Source organism: Apodemus sylvaticus, chromosome 3 (assembly GCF_947179515.1).
Source record: "Apodemus sylvaticus chromosome 3, mApoSyl1.1, whole genome shotgun sequence".
Taxonomy (NCBI): domain Eukaryota; kingdom Metazoa; phylum Chordata; class Mammalia; order Rodentia; family Muridae; genus Apodemus; species Apodemus sylvaticus.
The window spans coordinates 74,590,804-74,618,108 of NC_067474.1; the positions used below are offsets into that span (position 1 = coordinate 74,590,804).

Here is a 27,305-nt window from a genome sequence, read left to right on the forward strand (position 1 = left end):
CACACACACACACACACACACACACACACACACACACACACACACAGCTGTTTTCTCTGCAGAGAATTGCTCTACACCAGTGATTCACATTTCAGCTAAAGCCTTTAAGGAAGCCTCACTGCAGAGCACATTTCTGGAATTCTTTCTTGGCTCAATTATCTAGTCTTTGCTATGCTGTCCTGCCTTGTCCAGCCTCATCACAAGTCCTGGCCTGGATCCTTGGCCTTTCAGTGTAGGTTCAGTGAGTAGGTGTGCCCACTGGGCCTACTGTGTCCTATGAGCTTATTGTCTCTAGGAGAGTTTTGGGAATGAGCTGAGACTTCCCAGGTCTGCTCCATGGATCACACCACCTATTGATGAGGGCTAGAAGCTTCATCAGGAACTCCAGTCCAGTCCCAGTCACTGCATCATGGCCAGAAGTCTTCTTTCCAGATCATAAAGTTTCACCCGTTCCTACCGTCAGCCTCCACGCCCAGGATTCCTTGGTTTTGCCTCTGCCCTATGGAGATAGTGACAACCCTCACCTCTCTACCCTCTTAACTTTTCTCTGAATTTTTTTTTCTACCTGGGTTAATTTTTCAACTTCCTACAGGAGAGACTTTGCACCCTGTCATCGTTTAGGCAGATAAAGTAGCCAGTCTGTCAGATATGCTCATTCCTAGCACAAGCCCAGATAGCGGTTCCAGCCTGATGGTGCTCATGTGAGGTCAACATATGGTGCTGTCTGATGGATAGCGTCAGTTTGGAACCTGCTGGGACCCATCCATGCTTAGGGTCAACGCTGAAGTGGTGACCAGAATTCCATCTGCTTTGTCCTTTGGGGCAACGGGAGGAGAAGGAGGGCCTGGTGGCCCTGTTACAGCCTCTCATTGAGTTTCCTGCCTCTGGTACACTCTACCTCTGTATTCCAAGTCTCATTGTTCTGGCTCTTCAGTGCATCCACTCCTGGATGGCATGAGTGGCCTCCATCACTCCCTGTGATCCTCTCAGGTAATGAGCTCCTACACTCCATGCATGAAGACAGGTGGACGAACTGGACCATGTGGGCCTGTGGAGAGCAGTGTCATCCGTGGTCACAGCCCGCGTCATTGATGGCAGTCAGTTCCTGGAAAGGAAGAGGTGATGAGGTGGATGATGGTGGTGAAGAAATCACTTTCAGGGAGGGCTTCCTGAGGAAGTGCGGTCCTGGTGCAGCACATAGGTCCAGCAGTCGCAGCATTAAGGGATCAAAGGAAACAGCCTGGACAACGGCCATGAGCTCAAAAGAGATCAGGTATTAGCGGAGTTGAGAAAGTGAGCAGCCTGAGCAGAGTGGTGAGGAGAGAAGGCCCAGGAGGGGCGCCTGGAGGGAACAGATGATTACCTCGATGTATTGGATCAGGTGTCTCATAGGTGCCCTGAGGTCCCTGCTATAAGGAATGTCAGGATTTTCACAGCAGGAATGAAATGTAAAACAATCCCCAGGCATGGTTCTGCAGCAACAGAGACGGGTCTCTGAGGGAAGCAGCTTGCCAGGCCGCTGCTCATGGACTCTGTCCTTGTACCCAGGGCTCTGGATGTGTGGATCAGTGTCTCATGATTCACAGAGGGGAATCTATGATATTCCTAGGCCTCCTTGAGCTTCTGGCTGCCTTGAGCCCTTGTCATCCGTCACCTTCTTCCTGAGTGTCCTTGAGAACCGCATTAGAGCGCCTGGGCTTTAGTTGTCTGTCTCTAAGCGGGGACATCAGTAGCAATTTCCTTATGTGGAGCAGTTACTTTAAGAGTATGTCTCTGGTTTTCTAGGTGTCTCATTGAATCCCTCCGAGGCTACCCACTCAGAGAGGGCCAGCCTGCCTCATCAGTGGGGTTAGGCAGGGAAAACTGTGTAGAGTTTGGAGTTCAGGACTATTGAAGCCAGGCTTCCATGATGGGCTGGTCTCTACAGCCTCAGTATAGGCCTGAGAGTGGGCCTCCAGCCCTAACTGTTCCTCCCACGGGGAGACAGTCAACAGTCAGCGGTGTTCCTGGGACAGCACAACACTGCTGAATGTGTCGGGAGAAATCATCATGTTTGACTCAAGTTAGAAAGACAGAGAAAGCACGCGAGGTATCCTTTGCCGGTGGGAGCTCCCTCAGCTTCCCTCCTACAGAGGCCCTGAGAATCTCCTCAGACAAGCTGGGTCATGCTAGGGCTGTGACTAATGACTCCCCGTCCAGTGGCACAGCTAACCTTATAAAGACAAGCATCTCTGAGGTGTGAGGCGTGCTCAGCTGCTGGTGGAAGAGAACTGTGGTTTGCGTGGGGCCCGGATTTCTTGGGCCTCAGCTTACGTATCGGTATGAGGAATGACTGGAAGCCAAGGGCTGCAAGCTTTTCACCTCAGCCTCTGACGTGATAGTTCGAGTCTCTAACTTCCAGAATGGGCATTGCACTAAGAGCAGGATTGTAAGAAGGACCTGCCTCATGGACCCAGAAAGCCAAATTGGCTCAGAGCAGTGACCCAAGGCCCAGTGTACAGGTGGGGCTCACTCCTGGGGTTTCAGGAATCCCCTCTGCCTGGACCTGTTCTTTCCATTGGGAGGTATAGCTGTAGACCTTCCATGGTCTCATGAAGCAGGCCTTGTTTGCTTCTCTTCTGAGTGAGTCAGTTTAGGCCCAGGCTCAAGACCCTCCGCCCACCCAAGACCACCATTCTCAGGACCTAGCTCCCTAGAGGATATGAGTAAGGAAGGCTTCCCAAACCTTATAGCGAACAGGCATACCTCTGTGACAAAGGCAGGCCCCAGACTCCTGAGAAGAGCAATTCCCAGCCCCCGGCCACAGGGTTTTGTAGAGCCCCTCTCCCTTCCCGGCTCCACCATTCAGCCCCATACCTGTAGCCTTCTTCCTCTCACCATCACTTATGAGCCACATTCCCTTTGAAAGAAAAGGGATGAGAAGCAGATATGCTAGAAAATGTTCTTGGGGCTGGGGTAACTAGTGCAGATTCTCCAAGGCTAAAGATACAGACCCTCCGAGATTGCACAGATGTGATGGGGGACGTGACGGGGGCAAACAGGAAGCTCTGAGCATGAACCAGGGTCAGGCTTCCTGAAGGTAAAAGGAAAACTGGGGAAGATTCTTGACTTTCGCAGGTTCTCAGGCTCCTCATGGGAGTTTGAGCCCTTGCTTTCTATAGGAGGCGGGCAGGATGGGCAGAGAGGTGTCAGAGTGGGCTCTCAGGGACCCGTGGCTGAGAGGCCACTCACTCAGCAGGCTCCAAGGGCCCTCAAGGACTGAGAGCTTGACCCTCTCAGGTACCGCCCCTGGGTGGGAGCCACCGGAAGATCCAGACACGGGTTCTGAGTGTTCCCATCCAGAGGTCACCCCATCTCCACGCTTCGTGGCAGCGAAGACCCAGACGAACCAGTCGGGGAAAAAAGCTCCAGCCTCCGTGGTCCGATGCACCACCCTCTTACACCGCACCCCTCCAGCCACTCAAACGCAGACGTTCCGAACTCCAAACTCGGGATCTCCAGCAAGCAAGGCAGCTGCAGGTACTGACAGGCCTTATCACCCATGCCTCCCTGGTGTCACACCCACCCCTGCGGTAGCTGTCCCGCGTCCCCCCACCCCACCCCACCCCACCCCTGCGAAACTGGAGTTCCCATCATGCTTTGGTGCAGACTGGGACCCATGGCCCCCTGGCCACCTCTGTAATCCTGGTAGACCAAGTTATAAATCTCAACTGAAGGGTTATACAACAAAATTTGCAAACATTTTAAAAGTAGTTTGATGTTTTTTCCCAAATCATGGCCTAATGGGTTCTGTTTAATTTGGCCTTTGTGAAGTTTAAAAGCCTTTTATTAAAGATTAATAGGAAGTATTTGAACATGAGAAGAGTCTGTATAAAAAGAAATCTGGGTTTCTGGCTGTGTTGAGACATCAAATCTGTCTCCTGGGCCATGTTCCTGCAGGGTTCCTGCCCCCTTCACAGTAGGTGTCAGTGCTCTCCCCTGTCCACAGTCCCCACTCCCCCCTGCTACATCCCCACCGCAGTGGCTCCATGGCAGGATGGCAGGTTTCATTTCTGATTGTGACCACACTGTTTGGGTCCATCCAGCCCTGCATGGACCCCTGGGCATGGCCTCTCATTTTCACCTTTCAGAAAACGATTTCAAGCTGTTTCAGCATAGAAATGTTCTCCACCAAATGGGGGCATTTAACTGCAGCTCTGTTTCTGTGCTTCCCACTCCCTAGAGTTTACCCATGAAACCAGCAGGAGACCAGAGGATGTCAGCTCCAGAGGTTTCTAGGCCTATACAAAAGGGGGCTATAGCTCCAGAAGGTAACTGGGTAGCAAGGTCCCCAGTAATCATTTGTTCCAAAATAGAAAACATATTCTGTGTAGGGCCAGCTTCCAGGAGTCCTGGGACTCAGACGTGCATGGGAAAAGCCTTGGACCACCTACCCAGATGATGGTGATATACTTTCTGAGGTTCTGGGTCTTTCAGTTGCTTTCAGGAGGCCAAAGCTATCCCCTAAATGTACAGACTGTTTGCACTGAGAGGTCAAATGAATGAGCCACTGAGGTCATTCATTGGTAACGTCGTATTGGTAACCCGTGCTTGCCTTCCTCTGCTTTAAGAAGCTAATTTGGGCCACATTTTGGTTTTGTGTGTACTGTACTTATATTTCCCAAAAGGAGGGGAGTCGACCAGCCTTAAAGTGTGGATTTTTCAAGAGCTGTGCTGTGACAGTTGTGTTTTTGTCTCCAGGTGGGAGGCTAAGTCAGGAAGATCAAAAGTTCAAGTCCTGCTTGTGCTGTAGAGTGGGTTCAAGGCCAGGCTAATCAACTTAGTTAGACCCTGACTTAAAGTAAGAAAAGAGGGCTGGAGAGACAGCTCAGTGATAAAAGTGATTGTGGAAGCCTTGCTTGGGGTTCCATGCTTGGCACCTAGAAAGATTGTCCGCCATGGTCTCCTTGGTGGTAGACATTGACTCACCATACTGTAGGGTCATGGCTTTCTAGAGTTTACTCTCATCTTGAGCTTTATGGTTAGTTTTTAAAAGTCCATAGTGTCTGCAGAGAATGAATGTCTGTGGGCACTGGCATTTGTCAGTCATTGAATGTCACTATCTCCAGTCAAGTGTCTAGCAAACCATGGGCACATCAGTGCCTCTGTGAGACTTGGAAGCCCTGTGGTGGATCTTAACGTGGACAAACCGTATGGTCAAGTCCAAGGGCACCAGGTGAGGGGCTGTGAAATAGTGCATGCCAGAGGTCGAGATTGTCATTGTCATTATACTGGAGAATAAGGCTGTTTGTGTACAGGTGGACATGCACACATGGATTTATATTTCACCTGAAATACCTACCTGCCTGTTCCCTGTGAACACAGACTAGGGTAGAGAAGGGGATCTCTTCCTTGTTCTGACAGAGGAGGCGCCTCCCCTAGATAAAGCGTCGCATGCTATCCTGGTGGGTTCAGGAGCCTGGCAGCTTCGGTTTGTTTCTCTGCCTGTTAAGTAGGTGGCACTGCGCTCATGATGTTGGGAGAATTATCTGGTATACAGTAGGTGCTCAAGAATGAGAGCCCCTCCCCCTCTCTAGATAGAGAATGAATAGGCCTCTGTCCGTTTACATGCTGTGTGGAGGCACTCAACCAAGCTGTTAGGGACGCAGAAGAAGCATGGTCCTTACAGTGCCAAAAAGCCTCTACAGGCTATGGGAGAGTTAGGGGTGAATGGACAAGACCTGTGCAGGCCTATAGGAACTGTCTCTGGCTGGCTGTCTCATCCGGCATCCATGTCATCCTTCACCCCAGAGCACCAACACCCACACTTTGTTGGGTAGGATGGACCTGCTGAGTGGTGTTTCTCCAAGTGATTTCCAAATAGCACCCCTTGGAAGGATATTGCAGAATCTAATCTTTAAAATCCCTATGTTCTGTGGGCAGGGTTACATTAAAGTCCAGTGATTCTCCTTCTGGTCAGTTTCTCTGAGCCTTTGGTAGCCTCGTCCAAGCTGTTTAAAGGGGCAGGGATGGCTGAGCCTCTCAAACTGACTTTTCTGAGACCTTCATCTCTGTAGTACCCAGGGCATCCTGGAAAGAAAAGCTGGGTTATCTTCTGCCCATGTGGGTAGGGCTCTAAGTATAGAGTTTTGCTTGGCCTTCATTATAGAATTTCCAGAGAGATCTTGGGATTTGGTAAGCTTTGGGGAAGGTGCTAGACACAGCTGACAAGGAGCTCCTATTCCTATATGAGTTCTGACCCCCATCACCCAGTCTTTGGCCTTCCTAGAGCAAGTATGAAACTACCCCCTCCCTCCTTGTCACGTGTTTTGTCCCAGGACATCCTTTATGCCTTGGGATTCTTGTTGGGTCAGAGTTGCCTCCAGAAAATGGGCTGACATCCTCAATCCTCATTTTGGAGGTGGTAGCAGCAGAATCTTCCAGAGAGAACAAGAAAACTTATCGTAATGACTCAACCTTACATATGTGGCTCTGGAGTAGAAAATGGGGCCCTGACCTGTTTGTTGTCTGCATTTCACTAGTGTGTCCTTGAGCAGGTCACCCCTTCCCTCTCCATCCTTCTATCTCCCAGACACACGTTCTCTGAGCTCCAGGGGCCTCCCACCCACTCGGCCCTGACAGGCGAGCTGACTGTTCATTCCCTGTGGCGTATCACTCCCCTCTCTGCCTCCTCCCAGCAGAAAACACCTTCAGTCGTCGAGTAGAAAGCAAAGCACAGAACCACTTTGAAGAGACCAATAGCAGCCTGCAAAATTCCAATGGTGAGTGTGCCTATGGTGTGACATGTGACCTCACATGTGGGCTAGACTCTAGGGTGGCGTCCCACAGAAGACCCTATGACTGGGGTCTTCTGATGCATGGTAGGGCTTGTTGGGAGAGGAGCTGGGTAGGGAATAGAGAGATGGATAGAGAGACAGCAGGGCTTATGAGAAGCAGAAGGGGTCTTTGTATCCATGGATGACCTTCTGTGGCTGCATTTTGTCCTTCGGCCCTTGCCCACAGAGAGGCGAACTTCCGTAATCCCAAACTCAGGCATCAATTTAGCCAGCCCAGGTGGGTAACTCTAAGAGAGCCGTTTGCTGAATCAAGAGTTATGCTGTATGTAGCAGGTTTCTTTCCAGGAGAGGCAGGGGTGATACTGGAGCCAGAGGCCCCAGGTTCTCCACCCATACTAGATTTCCCACCACAGAACAGATTCTCTTCTAGATCCTGCAGGGCTATGGCTCGGCCTCAGAGCTCCCGGTAGTGTTTGCTGCCCCCTGGTGGCTGCCTTGCCCTGGATCTTAGTGGCACAGCTTAGGACTCCAGGGTTTATTTGGCCTTGGCAGGAATGTGGATGGTCACCAGCGATCCCTGTCTTAAAAAGGGACAGGAAGGGTGTGTGCACAGTGATGGCCGGAACAGGAGGGATATGAAGCTGATGTCATTGAATATTAGGCCTGAGTGAATGTCCTCCTGTGCTGACACTGCCTGGTATATACCAGTAGTGGGTGCACCTTGGCTACCATGGGCTTCAGCAAATGGTGAGGAGCACGGACTCTAGGTGGAGGCTTCTGCCTGGTAGTAGACCCAAGCTCCCTCGAGCCCAGGTTTGACCTCTGCTCCACTGGCTCCAGTGAGTGGCCTAGATGAGTCCTAAGTTCTCCTGACTGGAAGTAGCTTGAGGAGCCCAAACAGCCCCAGGGAACACGGCGGTGGGAAGGGGGAAGTGTTGCTTTCGGTGTCATTTGCCTTGTTTTACCTTGGTGTAACCAAGCAGTTGCGCAAGTACGACTTGGGTCACTGTGATCCTCAGAGCTTCTGTAAGGAGTTGGTTTAGGAGGAAGGATGGCATGACCTGCCCGGGGCCACAGCCTGGAGCTAGAACCAAGGTCTCCTGTCATGCCCTGGGCTCCCCACCCAAGCCGTGCTTCACCCCTCACACCTCTCCTGCCACCAGGGCTAACGTTTGTGTAGGGACAGCACTGTCAGGGCTGCTGCTGCTGCTGGCAGCCACTGTTCATTGAGCACTTAGGACGTGGCTGGCACGTGTTCAGAGCTTTGTGTGTTGTCTCTGTTTTCACCCTTACCACAGTCCTGTGGGGATAGTGTTCCTGTTACTCCCACTTTCTGGATGAGGAAACTGAGGCTCAGGATAAGTCCATTGTAGCCCCAGGTCCCCCAGATGGCAGGTGGAGCCAGAACCCCAATACTCTGCCTGCACTCCACTTTGCTGCCTGCTGTATTGGAGACTTGACAGCCCCCTCTCTAAATGCCAGGCAGTAGGAGAGCTTGCCAGAAAACAACCAAGTGGCCAAGTGAGTGACCATGGGGGCATCATGCCTGAGTCACAGAGTCTCACCATCAGAGCACCCTAAAGGCCTTACCAATATCACATGACACTGCCTTCTCTGATGACTGTGCCTCTCTGCCAGTACCCTCTCACCCACCTTCTTGCACAGACTGTGTGCCCACCCAGGTGCTCCCTCCACTGAGAGGACCCACCTGGCTCACCAGCTGTGATGACTTCACCTGCCCAGGACTGGAAAACACTTAGCTAAACTGTTTCTCTTTTGCAGAAACTGCAAGTCCCTTGGTTTCCAACCCTTTCTCTCTCCTGCAGAGTAAGTGTTGGTCCTGCTGGGGGGTTAAAGAGGGCAAGGCAGGGCAGAGAGTGACTCTGCTGGCCCCCTGAGGTATAGACAGGCCTTGAGCCACCCTCAGGGTAGCTCCCAGTAATAGCCTTGGGAGGCTGCTAAGGGCCCAGGAGGGTAGAGAGATGTGTACAGGTAGGTAGAACCCTGAGCACACAGGAGGGGGGACAGGTTACCCACCTCTGGCTATCCAGACAGCCTCAGGACTTCTCTTCCAAGCTGCCTTCCTCCCTCTCTTTCCCTCCCCTTCTACCTAACAGTGTTTTCTTTCTTTCCTCCCACCCCCTTCTTTGCCAGTGTGAGTCTGGCTACTCTGAGCTGTCGGTGTCAGTGCACCTGTTCCGCTCAGCCCCTCCTCCAGCTCCTGCAGTCATAGCCACTGGCTCACTTCTCCTTCTCTGTCTCTCATTGCTTCCCCTCCCAGTGTTTGTTTCCTTGTGCATCCGTTCATTTGTTCCCTCTGTGAGCAGTGACCCTCGTGTGGTCCCACGCACGGGCAGAGGGTTAAGCTGTGAATTCCAAGGGACAGAGTCTGTTTCCTGGGAGCTCTTGGTGCCTGGTTGTTGTCCTTCCCACGTGCTCAGAACAGTGCCTGCCACGGAATAAGCGCCAGTAAGCAGCAGGCCCACTGAGTTACCAGCCTGTATCTGGGTGGCTTTCCCTCTCTGTGCTCCTGCCTCTCCTCAGCCTTTCTATCTCCAGGCTAATGACAGGCCAGTGGACAGGCTGGGCCTAGAGCCCCAAGTATGCACCTGGATCCGTACTTTCAAAGCTGCCTGCAGCCCAGTGTCAGGGTGCCTGAGTATGGGTCACCTGTCACATGCCTACCTGTCTCCCCAGAACCCTACACATGCGGCGCCTGTGGGATCCAGTTTCAGTTCTACAGCAACCTGCTGGAGCATATGCAGTCCCATGCAGGTAAGGCTCAGAGGGCCCCCAAAACCGGAAGTGACCAGCAGAGCCCACCCAGAGCATTCCCTCTCCCCATCCTACCCATAACCGGACACACACATCCGGGAATTTACCTTCTAAGCCCCAGTCAGCCCCATCCTCCATCGCTGGCTAGTCTGAACTCTGGCATCTCAGCTCTGTCTCAGGGCGGTTTGGGGAGGAGGGAGGAAGATGAGCGTCCCAGAGTTCGTGGGCTGGAAAAAAGAGACCTCTAAATGGGTTCAAGGTGAACACGAACAGAAGCTGATGTGGAGAGGCCAGCAGTTGGGTAGATTGTGCTCAGGCCTTCCCTGGGCAGTCCTGTGCACTGACCATTTCCGCCTCTCCAAAGCCCTGGTTCTCACACTGGAGCTCATGATGGAATGAGCAGGGAGGGGGTTGGGCAGAGGGAGTCCACAGGGTGCCAGGGCTAGGACTGCTCTCCGTCACAGGCTCAGCCACCCACTGCCAGCCTTCTGAACCCGTCCACAGCCATTGTAAGAAGCCTGCCTAGGGACCTGACACATGGGTACTCAGCAATCCAGGTGTCTTCCCTCTTACCATCCTGTGCACCCCTGGGTACTCAGGCTTGCCTCTCTGATTGGTAGGTATGGGGAGAGACAAGGGGCTACACAAGTGGCACAGATCCTAAATGCTGTCTCTATTGGCACGTGACCATCCTAAGTCTGTGGTGGAAGGCTGATCAGAGCCTCTGTCTAGGAACAACCCAACACTTTGCAGAAGGAACTGCATCTGGGCAAAGGGGTGGCTAGTATCTGTCCATCCAAAGAGTAGTTCTAGAGGCATTCAAAATAACACATGGAGTGGGGTGATGGTACACACCTATAATCTCAGCCCCTGGGAACACGAGACAGGAGGATCACAAATTTAAGGCCGTCCTTGGTGACGCAGATCTCATTTCAAAAAAAAAAAAAATCAAAGGAATGAAAAGAAATACTGTATGAAATGTGTGTGGAATGTGATGGGGCTGAGTAGTTTACATAGTTATTATCGTGTGTGTCCCCTGAGGTTTACAAAGCTGCCAGGTAATCCCCCAGATCAGGCCTGACTAGCTCAACTGTCCAGGTTGTCTCAGTCACTGTTCTGTTGCTGGGAAGAGACTCCATGACCACAGCACCCGGTACAAGAGAAAGCATTTAGCTGGGGCTGGCTTACAGTTTCAGAGGTTTAGTCCATTGTCATTGCAGCAGGGAACATGGTGGTACAGAGGCAAATATGGTACTGGAGAAGCAGCTGGGGCTGACTTACAGTTTCAGAGGTTTAGTCTGTTGTCATCGCAGCAGGGAGCATGGTGGCACAGAGGCAAATATGGTGCTGGAGAAGCAGCTGGGGCTGGCTTACAGTTTCAGAGGTTTAGTCTGTTGTCATCGCAGCAGGGAGCATGGTGGCACAGAGGCAAATATGGTGCTGGAGAAGCAGCTGAGACGTCTGTCTCTAGCTCCACAGGCAGCAGAAAAAGAAATGCTGGGCCTAGCTTTGGCATTTGAAACCCCAACACCCAGCCCCAGTGACACACTTTCTTCTGCAAGGCCATACCTACTCCAGCAAAGCCTCACTTCCTCATCCTTCTCAAGTAGTGCCACTCCCTGATGACCCAGCATTCAAATATATTAGAAGCCTATGGGGGCCATTTTTACTCAAACCACCACATCTCACTCCCTGGAATCCCATATTTCCCCCCAGAGGCTTGCAACGATGTTGTAAAGCAAAACTGCATTCAGTTTAACTTCAAGAGTCCCCATAGTTTATCACAGTCTTCACAAAGTCCAAAGCTGCTACGTTCTGCTGCTTGCTGGGGCTGGAACATGGCCCCCTTGTCCTATTACATCTGCCTCAGCTTTCTGTTGCTTCCTTCCCTGCCCAGTCTTTTCTTTAATCCCTTTTCACAAGCTGGAAGCCTAGCTGGGTAAGGCCTCACCCTGTGGTTCACACTCCCTTTATTTATTTAGCTTCAGGTGTTTTAAACAAACTTTTTAAGTCCTTGAACACAGGACATAGCTCCATTACCCTTCCTGGTCTGCTTTCCTCTTCAAACTGTACATTTTGTGGTTTTCCTTAATAAACTTACTCCTTTTCATACTAGATCTGCTTAAGAGTGGCTACTAATAACTATGGTTGGGGGTGGGGGGCTGGGGTCAAGTAGCCACATTCTTTGCCAAAATATCACAAAAATGGTCTCTAGGCCATTTATAATATTATTTCCCTCTGAAATGTCTTGAGCTCGCCCCCAACATTGCTTTCCAAGCTCCTGCTAATAAGGCCCATTAAGCCCCACTAAAAGCCTTCAACCGAGTACTAATCTAAAGTCAGCATTCTACCAACAAGCTGGTCAGGCCTGTCACAGGAAGACCCCACCCCCTGGAATCAACCTCATTTGTCAGTTTCTATTGCCATGAAGAGACACCATGACCACAGCAATTCTTAGAAAACACTTCACTGAAGCTTTGTTTACAGTTCCAGGGGTTTAGTCCTTTGTCATCAGGTCAGAGAGCATGGTGCTACCCAGCAGACAAGGTTCTGGTGAAGTAACTGAGAGTTCCACATCCATAGGTAGCGGGCAGGGAGTCACTAAGCCTGACTTGGGCTTCTGAAACCTCAGAGCCCACCCCCCCAATGACACACTTCCTCCCACAGGAACACTGCCACCCCAGCAAGCGCACACATACCAATCCTTCTCAAGTAGTGCCACTCCATGGTAACTAAGCACTCAGATATATAAGCCTGTGGGAGCTGCTCTTGCTCAAACCACCACACAGGGGCAGACTTCATCTTCATTGGATAATGTGATGTTGTTACTGCAGCCTCCTTTCACTCATTTCAAAAAGGGAGAATTACCTGAGGCAGTAATTCATACTGCCTTGGGAGAGCTCCCCTCTCCTAGAAATCATTCTACAAATACAACCAAGCTTTTGAGTGGTAACCAGGACTCCAGGGTTCTAGTTCTGCTCCCCACATGCCATGAGATTTCAGGCAGGAAACTGTCCCCATCTTTAAAGCAAGGACACAAAGACTCCCTGTTGCCTGGTGTCTTTGCCTCACATTTCAGGTGTCTCCAATCTCCCAATGACTCCAGCATCAGCCAGGGGTGGTTCAAAGCATTTACACATGTCCTCAGTGGGAACTTACAGCCCTGAAAAGTGGTAACCATGGTCCCTCTCTTTGGGTACCATGCCTGGTTCCTGAGCCTTACAGCCCAGACTCCTATAGTTAACCAATGAATTCATATTCATTCATGCCCTCCCTTCTGTTCGTCTCTGTCTGTTTGCCTCGTCTGTTTCATCTCTGTCTCTGTCTCTCTGTCTCTCTGTCTCTCTATCTCTGTGTGTATGTGTGTTTGTGTGTGTGTGTGTCTGTGTGTATGTGTATGTGTGTGTGTCTGTGTGTATGTGTATGTGTGTGTCTGTGTGTGTATGTCCATCCTGCAGGAAGTTGTAACTAGGTGTGAGTTCGGATGTGGGTGCTTCCCCATCATTCTCGCAGATGATGATTCAAGTCTGGGCTGAGCCAGGAAGTGGCCACACTATCCCCCAGCATCTTGGCTTGTTCAGAGTCTCTGAAGGGCTGCTTTGTGCTGGTCCAGCGCAGCCAGAGAATGCCTTCCTCACAATCCAGTGCAAAGCCAGGCGGAATCCCAGCCAGGCGGAATCAGGATTAAAGGATTGGCTTCATGGAGGGAAATTAAGCATTGTGAGCTGCACAGTTCACAGCGCCGCTGATAAGGGGATCAGTCTCAAGTAACACGGATCTCATTAAGAGCCTCTGAACGGCACAGGCTAATTCACACTAGTGAACTTACGTGCCGAAGGGAACTTGTCTGCCCTGGTGACAGGCCAGGAGTAGGGCTAGCAGTCACGATGCTAATATAGTGACTGCTAGTGAGTGCTTGTCGTGTGCTGGGTACCGGCCACGGACCGGGTACGTTGACTGTGGTACGGGAAACTAAAAATGTTGACATTTCCATCCCTTTATAAAGGCCTAGAAAACCATCTCTGCCATAGCTCATAACTATCCAACATCATTTCGACTGATATTTGCTGCCAGGTCTTGGTCTGAGAGTCTTACATATATATTCATTGTTTAATTCTCAGAGTAGCTCTGTAAATGCCACATTAACTCCATTTCACAGAAAAGGAGGCTAAAAGAGCTGGAAAAATGGCTCATAGTACAGTGTTTGCCTTGCAGGAACGAGGCTAGGTTTACAAGTGTGCATTGCCATGCCACACCTGGGGAGGCAAAGAGAGGGGAGCCTTGGGCTCCCTGGCCTATCTAGTAAGGTGGATGCCAGTGATAGAGTCTGTATATAATAATAATAATAATAATAATAAAGCGGGGGGGGGATGTGAGGGGAGTAGCCTAAGAAACAATAGTCAAGGTTGTCATCTGGCCGTCACACATACTGGCATGCACGTAGCACACACATGCATATGCTCACACACACCAAGAAAAAGGAATCTGAAGCAAAAGTGATTAAATTCACTTGTCAGGGTTATAAAATCCATGATAATTAGACCAGGATTCTCACTCTGTTTAGATTGCACGGCCTTTAACATTCACGCTGAAGCCGTGGTCTGCCCTGGCGGAGTCAGTGGGCTGACTCAGGGCTGCACCCTTGTAGCCCTCACCAGTACGGGTGGAGAGCAGAGTCCAGAGGCACCCAGGAGTCTTTGCAGAGAATACATTCCATCAGTGGTTTGACGCTGGGGAGGTGGCCAACCCTCATTTCTGTTCCCTTGAACCACTCACGACTTTGGAATTCTTTTCCACTGTAAGAGTTTTCCATACCTTTTCTCCCAAAGATGAGGGTTGCAGAAGTGATGTATTCAAAGTCTATGATACCTTCTATGATCTAGGCTGACCTCACTCCATCACCTGTTGGAGGCACACGTTGAGTATCCCTCTGCTGAAATGCTTGGAAGCAGAAGGGTTCCAGTTCACACATCTGAGAGTCTGGGATATTTGAATATGTAGAGCATGCATTCTAGTTTCTCTCATTCTTTCATTTTCTCAGCTTCTGCTGCTTCCCCCTCACTTCCTCCCCCTCCCCAAAAAACATTTCCTCCTGCTCCGGTCTGTCTGGTTTGTTTGGGGACTTACTGAATTCAGCCGTCTGTGTGGCCCTGGGTTTAGAATTATCCATTGGATCATGGTGAGCTTAGCAGTGAGCAAGCAACTGAAGATGAGTAATTCCCGTCTCCCAGAGTCTGTGATAGCTAATAGTGTGGTCGTAAGGGATAGGGCTCCACAGCCCTTCCCACAGCCATGGCTGACTGTTGACAGGGACGGCCTTCTATAGGTTCAGTGCAGATAATCATAGCTGCTGAGAGTTCGTGAATGTAATGGTTGTGTAATGCCTAGAAGGTGACGTTTTTAGCCCTTCTCCCTGTCTTTAGCCCTTCCATTGCTCCTGATCCCTCATCCTCAATTTCCCTGAGTCTGAAGAGGGGAAGTACAGATTCCTCTTTAGGGCTAGGCACTCAGATATCACTTACCCTCAGTACCATGGGCAGCCATGAATCTCTGCACCACTTACATTCACTGTGAAAAGAAGCTTCTCTAATTGAGGCTGAGAGTCATTTTTGTCTATTTGTAAGAAACAGATGCTTAGTCATTTTAGTTAAACAATAGTAATAAGTTATACCTTTGGGTCTATGGCTTCCCCAAGCATGGATTGATTGTTGGCCTGGCTTGGTGTACTGAGCATGAATTCCTTCCTGTGGCGTGGAATTGGATCAGAGGGCGATTAGTGGATTGCACAACAGTTGTACCACTACCACAGGTAGGCACGTCTTGCCTAGGAGGTTGCTTTTGTAGTTGTAAGATTCACAGCTAGGTAAGTTCATTGATGCCTTTTCTCTCCCAACTGCCTGCATCAAAACTTCTGGCTCTTGGAAAGTTAGCCGGGAGGGAGTCTGTTTCCAGTGAATTCCGACTTACCTTCTCTTTATCTTATAACTGGTGTGTGTAGAGGTTTCTGCAGTGGGGTTTCACACTGTGGTTCTGATTGGCATCCAAGAGAACTGACAAGAATCTGTGTTGTTTTGGGCCCTCTGGAACCTCCTGACAAACTCTTTTGGAGGTACCCCACATCTGGCACCAGGGATTTTGTATGGTGACCCATGGCTTCTAGGAGAAGCATCATCAAGCTACAGTGGGTGTCTCTCATCAATCTGTATATTTTAAATTGCTTATAAAAGAGTAGATTTTCATATGGCTTTTTGGTTAACTCTCACGCACCCTCTCTCCCTGGTCTTCCACCCCCACCCTACTTAAATATTTGCGCCCCTGGTGTTGCCGCTCCTTACTTTTGCCTGTGTTCTATCGACACTCCTTTAAGGCACTCCCCTCTCCCAGTTTCTCTTTCTAGTTTCCAGACTACAAGGGAAGAGTACTCTAGGTTAACAGAGCCAAGGAGTGGAAGCTGAAGTTCACATATGAAAAGAGACCACGTGGTGTTTTTCCTGGACTGTGTTATCCTACTCAGTATATTGTTGTTCCAGCTCCAATCATTTACATGAAAACTTTATGGTCTAATTTTTCTTCCTAGTTGGGTATTTGTACGGTTTTCCTTATCCATTCATCAGCCGATGGACATCTAGGCTTTCATTTCCCTGCTTGACCATCGAGCATAGCATGCAAGTGTCCATGCAGTATGATATAAGATCTTTCGCATATATGTACCAGGGGAGTATAACTGGGTCTTCTGGTAGTTGGAGTTCTAGGCATTTTGTTTTGTTTGGAGAAACCTGATTTCCAAAGTGTGTGCACTAGTTTACTACGAAACTAGACCCCTGTCTCTGACCTTGCACAAAATTCAACTCCAAATGGATCAAAGACATTAACCTAAGAACTAATTCCCTGAAAGTGCCAGAGAAGGAAGTAAGAATACTTACTTTCTGAATAGGACTCATGGAAGCACGGAAAATAAGATCAACAGTAGACAAATGGAATCTCCTGAAACTAAAAAGCTTCTGTACAGTAAAGGAAGATGTCAATAGAAAAGAGGCAGCCTGCAAAATGAAAGAAAAAATGCATCTGTATGTTGGATAGAGGGTGTTGGTGTCAAAAGGAACTCAAGAAACTGAACATGAAGAAAGCAAACAACTCAGTTATAAAGGAAGTTATGGAATTAAGCAGAGAGTTCTTGTATTAGGACCCAGGTTCAATTCTCAGCTCCTGCATGACAGTTTTCAACCATCTGCAACTCCAGTCGCAGGGGACCTGACACCATCTTCTGGTATTCACAGGTACCAAACATGAATGTAGTGCACAGACATACACTCAGGCAAAAGAGGCATACACATAAATTTTTTTAAAAAATTTAACTAAAAGATTCCATCTCACTTCAGTCAGAATGGCTGTCATCAAGAATACAAATGACAAAACAAGCTTCATAAAATGAAGTGTGGAGAAGTCTTCCTACCCGTGTTTTCTAGAAGAATTTGTGTAGAATTTTTATTATTAAGGTGTGTGTGTATGTGTGTGTGTGTGTGTGTGTGTGTTTCAAAATCAGCCAGTGAACTTCTAAGGGTTTGGAGGTTTCTTTATGGGATTCACTTAACTATGAGCTATTTCTTTAATAGGCATGTGCTTCAAGTTATCAATTCTTCTGGAATGAGTAGTGTTCCTTTGTTATTTTGAGGTGTTTGTTCCTAAGTACTTTTAGTCCTTTTGATACCTGTGGGCGCCGTAGTGATGACTCTTCATTGTTGATCCTAGTGATTTTTATCCTCTGGTGAGAAGCCAGAGGATATAAATATATTATTTGTAAATAATTGTAAATTATTAAAATTTATGTAATATATTAAATAAATAAATAATATATTAAATAAATAAATGTAAAGATATGTAAATATATTAATCTTTACAAAGAATAGGCTTTTGTTTTCATTGATTTTGCTCTTTTAAAAAAATTATATTGATTCTTTGTGAATGTCACATCATGTATCCCAATCGCATCCATTTCTCCATCCCTTTGTGTCCATCCTCTGCCCTTATAACTCCCTCCAAAAGAAAATTTTAAAAAATAATACATGCACACACACACACACATACTTACATACATGCATCTTGTCATGGAAGCTGTAGTGTGTCACAGTGTGTCCCACTCTTTTGTATATACATCTTTACTTGCAAATGCTCATTGTCATGAGCCATTGGTCTGATTTGAAGACTTTGGCTTCTGCAGCACTTCAATCCTGGATCCTCACTGGGACTTCTCTCAGATGCCTTGTTGCCCTGTGTCATGGCGATCCTGCAGCTTTAGTTCTGCAGGACCGGCCTCTTCATGCACTTCAGCAGTTCATAGATGGGGTAGATGTTGGAATGGACTAACACAAAGCTCTGGATCTTGGCCTGGGTGGTAGCTGAATTTGTTAGCCCAACAACTCTCCTGCACCCATACCACCAGGGCAAGCTCTGTAGCACTGCCCTGGTTAGTTTACCCAGTGCTGCAACTGGCAAGGGTTAGGGCCAGCTCTCCTGAAATCACAACCTCAGGCCTGGCTTACCTGTGCCTTTACCACCAGGGTCAGTTCTACTGTGCTACCCAGGCAAGGCACAGGGCCTGCTCTCCTGACTACAGCAGTAGTCTGGGCCAGCTTTCCCACCTGCCCTGCTACAGGCAGCAAGGGGCAAGAGGGAGGCATCTCTTCCTCACCCACACCAATACAAGGTAGATGAGGGGCTGGGCCAGCTCTTTGGCTCTCATGAGGCTCGCCTGTGCCCTTCCCCCCCTCAACCACCAGAGCCAGCTCTACTGTGCAACCTAGGCATGGTGTGGGGCCAGTTCTCCTGAGGGGCAGGGACAGCTCTGCACAGACCTTGGACATCAACATAGTCCTGTGAGTGGTAATTTAAACTACTGCTGCATGGCCATAGAACCAGACATGGCCCTCAGCAGAAGCACAAGCCAGTTCTTGACCATGTCTTCAGGTGGCAGAGAAGGCTACTCATCCCCACCCTCGTGTCTCCAATCCCACCTCTCTTCATAGTGCTCAGACCATTCCCCCTCTCTTTATTTCCATCTTTACACTCCATTCTGGCACATTGTAGGGGCTTCCACTGTGGATGGGCCACAGGGTAGTGGCCTCTGGGTAAGCATGGGGTGGGTGCCTGGAGGGTTTGTGTTCTTTGTAAGAGTCCTCCAGGTCCTAGGCTTTTCCCTGTTGTCTCCAGAGTCCTTCCTTAAGTTGTGTGGTAGCCATACCATTGTCCTAAGTTTCTAGATTGTACAGATGAGGCTTTGAAACCGTAGGCAGTCATGTGAGGAGCCTGAACTCAACTTCCCGTGTCATGTGTTGCCTTACCCTTTGCCACCCTCCCCACACACCCACCCCTGCCTCTGCCTCCCAAGTGCTGGGATTACAGGCGCGCGCCACCGCCACCACCTGGCTTCAGCTTCCTCTTACCCTTCAATGTGACCCATTGTTCCCTTTGTTCTGCAGCTGACAATGAAAACAACATCACCTCCAACCAGTCCCGTTCTCCACCTGCTGCAGTGGAAGAAAAGTGGAAACCTCCGGCCCAGAGGAACAGCACCAACAACAGTAGGTCTCAGCATCCAGTTTGTCTTAGTCAGGATTTCTATTCCTGCACAAACATCATGACCAAGAAACAAGTTGGAGAGGAAAGGGTTTATTCAGCTTACACTTCCATGCTGCTGTTCATCACCAAAGGAAGTCAGGACTGGAATTCAAGCAGGTTAGGAAGCAGGAGCTGATGCAGAGGCCATGGAGGGACGTTCCTTACTGGCTTGCTTACCCTGGCCTACTCAGCCTGCTTTCTTATAGAAACCAGAACTATCAGCCTGGGGATGGCACCACCCACATGCCCCCCTCTCTCACTAATTGAGAAAATGCCTTACAACTGGATCTCATGGAGGGTGGTTCTCAACTGAAGTTCCTTTCTCTGTGATAGCTCCAGCCTGTGTCAAGTTGACAGACAAACACATCACTATTAAGCCAGTAAGGGTTGACCCTTACTTTCTTCTTTGTCCCCAAGATCTAAATAACTTTAAAAGTCCCACAGTCTTGCATATTAAGTTAAATCCCTTTAAAATATCCAATGTCTTTTAAAATTCAAGATCTTTCAAAAATTCAAAGTCTCATAACTTTGGCCCCTGGAAGACCTATAGCCCCAGTATATCTACACCCTGTCTCCCCGTGCATCTACAACCTGTCTCCCCACTGCATCTATAGCCTGTCTCTCATTGCTAACACATGTACTTCCTGTGAGACTGAAAATGATGCTTACTTGTCCTTAGGACTCAGTCAGGAATTCTTAACTCGCAGACAGGCAAAAGAAGGCCAGGAAGAAGGTGTGTGTGTGTGTGTGTGTGTGTCTAACGTACTACTTAAAGCCAGAGTCACAACTAGAACCCCATATGTTTACAATTTCCATAGGCTCTTTTCCTGATACTAGCCCTACAACATTTTTCTCACTAAAGATTCCTATATAATTCTTGCTGAAGAAAAGGTTGTATTCAAAAGTTTAGGTGACTGGCACATGTGGCAAGTATGTTACATACATACTACTGTATGCCACCCTTATGCCCATGGTAGGCATTATTTATCAACCGTAGAACTTCATCCCTGTGGAACCATAGGGATATGGTACAGACCACACCAATCTGTATGCAAAACAAAATCTATTTGTTACTCTTCGTGCTAGCCATTTAGGATATTGCTACTGCCAGGTTAAGCAGCTTTGAATGTCAAAAGTAATCCCGTCTCTCTTTGTGTCCCCTGCCAGCCACATCCAGCGGTTTGACACCTAACAGTGTAATTCCTGAGAAAGAGCGGCAAAACATCGCAGAGCGTCTACTGCGAGTCATGTGTGCGGACCTGGGTGCTCTGAGCGTGGTCAGCGGGAAGGAGTTCCTCAAGCTGGCTCAAACCTTGGTAGACAGTGGTGCCCGCTACGGGGCCTTCTCAGTCACCGAGATCTTGGGAAACTTTAATACCCTGGCACTGAAGCACCTGCCACGCATGTACAACCAGGTGAAGGTGAAGGTGACGTGTGCCCTGGGCAGCAATGCCTGCCTGGGCATCGGCGTCACATGCCACTCCCAGAGTGTGGGCCCTGACTCCTGCTACATCCTCACGGCCTACCAGGCTGAGGGTAACCACATCAAGAGCTATGTGCTGGGTGTGAAGGGTGCAGACATTCGCGACAATGGTGACTTGGTGCATCACTGGGTGCAGAACGTGCTGTCAGAGTTTGTGATGTCAGAGATCCGGACCGTCTATGTGACAGACTGCCGGGTGAGCACGTCCGCCTTCTCTAAGGCTGGCATGTGCCTTCGCTGCTCAGCCTGTGCCTTGAACTCAGTGGTGCAGAGCGTGCTGAGCAAGCGGACGCTGCAGGCCCGCAGCATGCATGAGGTCATCGAGCTGCTCAACGTGTGCGAGGACCTGGCGGGCTCCACGGGCCTGGCCAAGGAGACCTTTGGCTCTCTGGAGGAGACGTCCCCGCCACCCTGCTGGAACTCCGTGACCGACTCGCTGCTGCTGGTTCACGAGCGCTATGAGCAGATCTGTGAGTTCTACAGCCGTGCCAAGAAGATGAACCTCATCCAGAGCCTCAACAAGCACTTGCTGAGCAACCTGGCCGCCATCTTGACACCTGTGAAGCAGGCCGTCATAGAGCTAAGCAACGAGAGCCAGCCCACCCTGCAGCTGGTGCTCCCTACCTACGTCAGGCTAGAGAAGCTGTTCACGGCCAAGGCCAATGATGCGGGCACCGTTAGCAAGCTGTGTCATCTCTTTCTGGAAGCACTCAAGGAGAACTTCAAGGTGCACCCAGCCCACAAGGTGGCCATGATCCTGGATCCTCAGCAGAAACTTCGACCAGTGCCACCCTACCAGCACGAGGAGATCATCAGCAAGGTGTGTGAACTCATCAATGAGGTTAAGGAATCCTGGGCTGAGGAGGCTGACTTTGAACCTGCTGCCAAGAAGGCCCGCTCAGCCTCTGGAGAGCACCCCACAGCTCAGGAGGATGACCGGCTGGGCAAGAACGAAGTATACGATTACCTTCAGGAACCTCTCTTTCAGGCCACTCCCGATCTCTTCCAGTACTGGTCATGCGTGACCCAAAAGCACACAAAACTGGCCAAGCTGGCCTTCTGGCTGCTGGCGGTTCCCGCTGTGGGGGCTCGAAGCGGGTGTGTAAATATGTGTGAACAAGCGCTTCTGATCAAAAGGAGGCGACTGCTTAGTCCCGAAGATATGAATAAGCTCATGTTTTTGAAATCCAACATGCTTTAAGACTCAACTTTGAGGAAAGAAAAAAAAAACAGACAAAAAAGAAAAACATTAGGGAAACACACACACAGCACTGTCACAAACAAAGAAATTTAAGTTCTAAACACTGTGGAACCTCATTGTAAATGCCCCTTGGGAACTTAAGTGCTTTTTTTTCGGTGTGTGTGTGTGTGTGTGTGTGTGTATGTGTGTGTGTTGTGTAGCGTATGCACACATGTCCATACCAACACTCAAAACATTGCATGGGTAAAGGGTGTGGGAAGCTCATACTCAAATGCACAGCCAGAGAACTTCCCATACACACACACACACACACACACACACACACACACACACACAAAATCCCGGTGCGTGCATGCATGCCTTTCCTCGGGCGTGTGTGCACTGTGCAGGGCGTGTCAGGAAAGCTGAGAGACTGGGGAAACAGGAGTGGTTTCGCTTTTCTTGGACAGGGGCTCCTGCTTTCAGGTGTGCAGATTGGAAGAACCTGGGCTTGTGAAATATTCAGGCAGCTGAGGGCTGAAGTGGCTTGAACGCCCATCTCCAGCCTCGGCCCTCCCTCACCATCCCTTCATCCCCTCAACCCATGGTGCCCAATCCTCTGCCCCAGCTGCTCAGACCGGTTCTCCAGACTGCATCAGATGGACAGTTTCTGCACTGGACTTTATTTCTTGTTTCACCTTCAGGGCATTAAGCTGCTGTACCTGTGGCCTCCCTCCGATGTCCAGGGCAGCTGCCTTAGAATACACACTATCTATCTCCCCAAATCAGGAAAGGAGACTCTAGAAATATAAAGCTGATGTTCTACTTTTTAATATAAGAGAGAGAGAAACAAAAAAACAAGACTTTCTTTTTCCAGAGATATAACTGACTCTCCACTCGTTTTGTTGTTATTTTTCACGATACTTTAGCAATTTTTTTAAAATCTTATGCGGGATTCGTTTTCTTTTCACATGTGATTTAGACTGGGAGGCACTGAATGTCTGACTTCCGTTCTTGTTTGTTTTCCTTGTCCCCTTTAGTTCCGAAGTCACACTGTAAACTAGCTCATCTCAGTGGCCGTGTCCAGGGCTCGCCTAACCAAGACCAAGGCCATGGCTGTGGGTCTGGAGCAGGGAGGAGTCATGGGTCCTTGGCTGTGGGGCTTGGTGGAAGCTGTAGTGGGAAGCATGTGGCTTTCGGGGTCCTGAATGTCATCGAGAGAGCCGCTGCCTGGTTCATACCCGTGGTAGTGTGAATGTCCGCCTCTTGAATGTCTGTCTCCTGTACTCAGACTGCTTCCTCCTACTCACCACAGCCTGACCTCCAGTTCTGCAGGGACACTGACTAAGTCATGTGTGTGTCTACCAGACCCACAGTCTCTCCCCCTCCCCAAACCCCAGGGGTTCCGGGAGTTTACAGCCCTCCAAGGTCCCCACAGGCACCTCAGACCTGTAGGCAGGACGGTGGTGGAGCATAGTATGTTGCTGGTTGACCAGTTGGCATTCTGCAGGTGGACGTGTTTGACTAAATGCTGTGAAAGGGGTTGTTGGCCCTTGCTTCTAATCCCCTTGGCCGGGAACTAATGCTTCTACACACAGTCCAGATGCCAAGAGGGGGCTGCCATTCTGTTCACAGGTTGATGAGCATAACCACCCCATAAAGGTCTTTAGCTTGGGGTCTCTGATCCTTCCAGTGACCAGCTGTGGCCTGGGGATGCTTATACTTCAGGCTGAGAATGGCCACCCCTGAAGGGGTTATTTGCAAAAGCACCTCTCCTACCTGGGGCTTGGACTGCCCCCTTCTCCGTCATAAAGCATTACTCAACTGAAAGATACCTCGACTTCAAAAGCACTGTACCCGTAGCCCTCTCCCCTGGGTCGCCAGCAGGTGGAGAATGAGCATGACTTAACGACTCAGTGGCTTCCAGTTATGCTCAAGGTTCCAGAACTCTGTCCTTGAGGCCTACACCCACACTCTTTGCCTCGCAAGACTAACCAAGCTCTCTTGTAGAGTCTTGGACTTAGGAACAGATCAGAGAAGGCTGCGTCCACATCCACTCGAGCAAGCTACGGTCTCAGGAACCACCATACCATCCCTACTGCAAGGAAGGTTGCAGACATTTCTATCACGATGTCTTCAACTTGGCGCTTACCATCAGAGGAACCTCTGTCCATAGTGAGGAGATCCAGAAAGGAACTGAATGCCACTCTGGAAGAATGTAGGAATGCCTTTACACTGCCCGTGGCATTCCAGGAGGTGGGCTCTGGACTGATGATGAAGGATACCTCCAGTCTCCCTCCTCTGTTGGGAATGGGGCCATAACCCAGCACTTGTAGCCACACTGGAAGCTGGGTGCTTAGTGCAGTCAGTGAACACAGATCCTCAGGCAGAGCTGGGCCTGAGCTGCTGTTACAGCCAAGCCCAGGTGTGCGTTGCAGGTATTCTTTTGGAGTATGGAATATTCTCTCTCCAGAAAGAAAATTAGTGGTAAGCTCCAGGCATCTGGTCACAGATAGTGACCTCCTGTCCAGTTCATTTGCATGTTGAGTCATCTATCCTTGGGGCTTAGATTACCTCTCTAGGTTTGGCGTGAGCCCTATTTGGTCCTCAGAAACCCATCTCTGGGATGCCTCATCCTCAAAGATTATAAGGGGGCAGGCTGTCATTTCTCTCTAGTGTCCCCAGCCAGAAAAACTTCCCAATGTCTGCTGTCATATGGGCCATCTCCACAGTGCACATCCTGCAACCAACAGCTCAGTAAATCCCAAAGATCTCCCAGGTCCAGCCACAGGCCCCATCAACAGCAATATCCAACTTACCAAATTCTAGTTTAGCCAAAGCACTAAGATAGGCTCTTCCGGTGGCCTGGGCTGGCCTCTGCCTTCAGAAGGATTTTGCCATCTGCCTCCCAATTCTGTGATCGCTGTAGGTCTTTCCACCATAGGCTATTGGCAGCCTGGGACACCAGGAAGCTGGGCCATTTCTAGCATACAGCCTACCTTTAGCTGTATGACTCTCTGGACAAAAATGGTCCTTGCTTTAACATCCATCGATCCAAACACAGAAGGAGAGAAGAGGCGTTTCCATTAGCAAGATTTTCCCTGAGTCTGGAGTCACTTTGTTTTACCAGTGAAGCCCAAGCCAGGGCCTATAGCTTGTTTGCCTGGGATTCAGTCACTTGAGAGGTTTCAGGTCTATGAGGAATGGTTGTCCGTGGAAGTACTTGTTCTCTGCGTGGTTCTGTTCCCAACACCCTGCTCCTGCCAAGCTTCCTTTGCACGGCTCTCAGCGCCCACGATGCAATGAGTTCTGTGTGAATGCAGCTGCCTGCATCCATCCCTAGGGCTAGCTGGCACAGGATGCCACGTGTTACAGCATGAACGATGCCATCACCATCCTGCATTTGGTATTGTGGGGTTGGCCTTTGGCTGAGGGAAAGTTTCATGGTGAGACGAACAGCTGGTGATACTGATGAGAACTCATTTCCAGGTCTCTAGGAAGGACCTGGACACCAGCCAGGTGGGCTGGCCAAGAGTCTTCATTTCAGTTCGACAACTTTGATCTCCTGCACTTTGAAGAAATGGAAGAATTCTACAAGGCATGTCTTCCACGGTGAAGCTGAATCTTTGCTTTCAGAGCCCCCCCCCCTTTTTTTTTGAACAAGGTCCACTATTTTCCTGGCCTCGGGTTAGACTTGCTGGAGAGAGTATGGGTACCGTACATGCTCACTCTGAGGACACAGCGTCACCAAGAAATATCAAAGTTCATATGTAGGTGGGATGCCATGCCAGACCTTGTCATGTCATGCTTGAGGAGAGCACAGGGCACTCTTACCCCATGAGCTATGCCAAGCTCCTAGCTTTCTGGTCTTGGCAGCGGTGTGACACTGTTATGTCTGTCATATATCTAGAAGGTTTCTGGAGGGCAGAACCAAGAGAGTGAGGCTCAGGCTATACCCTGGAGACAGTGTACAGGGACTCCTGTCCCCAGGGTAGTGGGAGAGCTGGCAAGGAGGCTGCCCCTCCCCTTCACTGTGGCAAACGTTTGCTAGGCCAGTTATGGCAAACCAATGATGCGGTGTTTCCTCATGTTCCCCTTCCATCTCCCCTTTGCAGGCTCTTTGGGGGCTCTTTGGGGTGGTGACTGTGGTTGTTTTTCTTCCTCTCTTATTTGGGTCTGAGGATGGTAATCTGGAGAGCTCTGGCTTTGACCAAGGGAACCTGTGGTCTCTGACCACATGTCTAGGCCTCACATGGAAGAGGGTGGTGCTTTAAGGTTCCACTCCCAAATGGAAAGTTGACTAGCCTTGCAGTTGGCATTGGCATCACCACCCACCAAGGTCCTACTCATCCTTGGGCACCTTGACTCTTTGAACCAAAGTTCCTTAAAGGGACAGCCCAGCCTTGTCCTTAGGAGCCAGAATTTGCAGGCCTGCTGGAAGGAGGGCTCCCACAATCCAGAAGGCTCACCTAGGACCGTTCTCCCGCCCAGCCAGGGTGGGCGGCGTCCCAAACAGGGCTAGAGCTTGTGGCCTGACTTGGGCTGGGCCTGGCCAACCATGAAAGAGCAAGAGCCATGTGGCAAGGCCTTCCAGGTCCCAGGCATCAGGAAACCATGTTGTGTAACAGCCTGAAGCAGAGATAGTTTTTAAGATGCATGAATTATTTTCAGTTGTCTTCTGATCCTAACATTTTTCTTTTTCCCTCAACTTCACGTTTGTGATCTGTTCACATCAGGTAAATCTTGAGAACGCCTTGGTGCCCCTTTCCTCCTGCCCCCCTACTCAGTGACCACGTGTGTGCGCCTCCATCCTGTCTCAGTAGTAAAGACGTTCTAGGCAATACCATGGACACAACTGTGTCTCGCTTCGAGTGCAAGAAACTCAAGTCATCTTAAAAAAAAATTAAAAACACAAAAAAAATTTACAAAAAAGCAAACACACACACAAAAAATATCTTTTTTAGGCCAGAGTTTTCTACAGGTATTAATGAATATTTTTCTTAATCCTTATAAGTTTTATGTGTTTAATATTTCTTAATACCAGTAGTATTAATTTATACTTTTGTAGCAACATAATATTTTTATAAACAGCCAGTGATTGGCTCAAGTCTTCACGGGGGTTTATGCAGGGCTATCTTAGGGACCCTGTGTACCATGTACTGTATTTAAAAAAAAAATTACCCAGCGTCACACTTGCTGTGTTGATAACAAAGACGTCATTGGCGGTCTCCTGTATTGACAGTGTGGATCCTACAGTCCTTCAGGGAGCCACATTGCATGGGGGTTGAGTTGCCAGTTCTTGTGATACATAAACTCCCAAGGCCAAACTTGAGGGTTTATTTAGGGTTTTCTGTGTGTCCTTTGGGGTGTTTTATTTTACTTTGGTTTGGGTACTGTTTCTCCATTTTACAGCCAAATTTGTTTCATGGTGTTTAAATATTTTACTGATGTCAAATGGAAGAAAGGAACAGAAAAT

At 49.4% G+C, this 27,305-nt stretch overlaps 1 protein-coding gene across 3 annotated transcripts in view; it reads left to right on the forward strand.

Moving 5' to 3' along the window:
• Positions 1 to 25,486, forward strand: part of Znf618 (zinc finger protein 618) — a 162,925-nt gene extending 137,439 nt beyond the window's left edge. For 2 of the 3 annotated variants that reach the window (XM_052176607.1, XM_052176605.1), the window contains 5 exons: positions 3,280 to 3,519; positions 6,678 to 6,761; positions 9,474 to 9,551; positions 19,028 to 19,129; positions 20,334 to 25,486. In XM_052176607.1, coding sequence (XP_052032567.1) covers positions 3,280 to 3,519; positions 6,678 to 6,761; positions 9,474 to 9,551; positions 19,028 to 19,129; positions 20,334 to 21,850 — 2,021 coding nt within the window. In that variant the 3' untranslated portion in view covers positions 21,851 to 25,486. The remainder of the gene's footprint in view (positions 1 to 3,279; positions 3,520 to 6,677; positions 6,762 to 9,473; positions 9,552 to 19,027; positions 19,130 to 20,333) is intronic. The other variant, XM_052176606.1, reaches the window with a different exon arrangement.
• Positions 25,487 to 27,305: the final 1,819 nt, after the last annotated feature.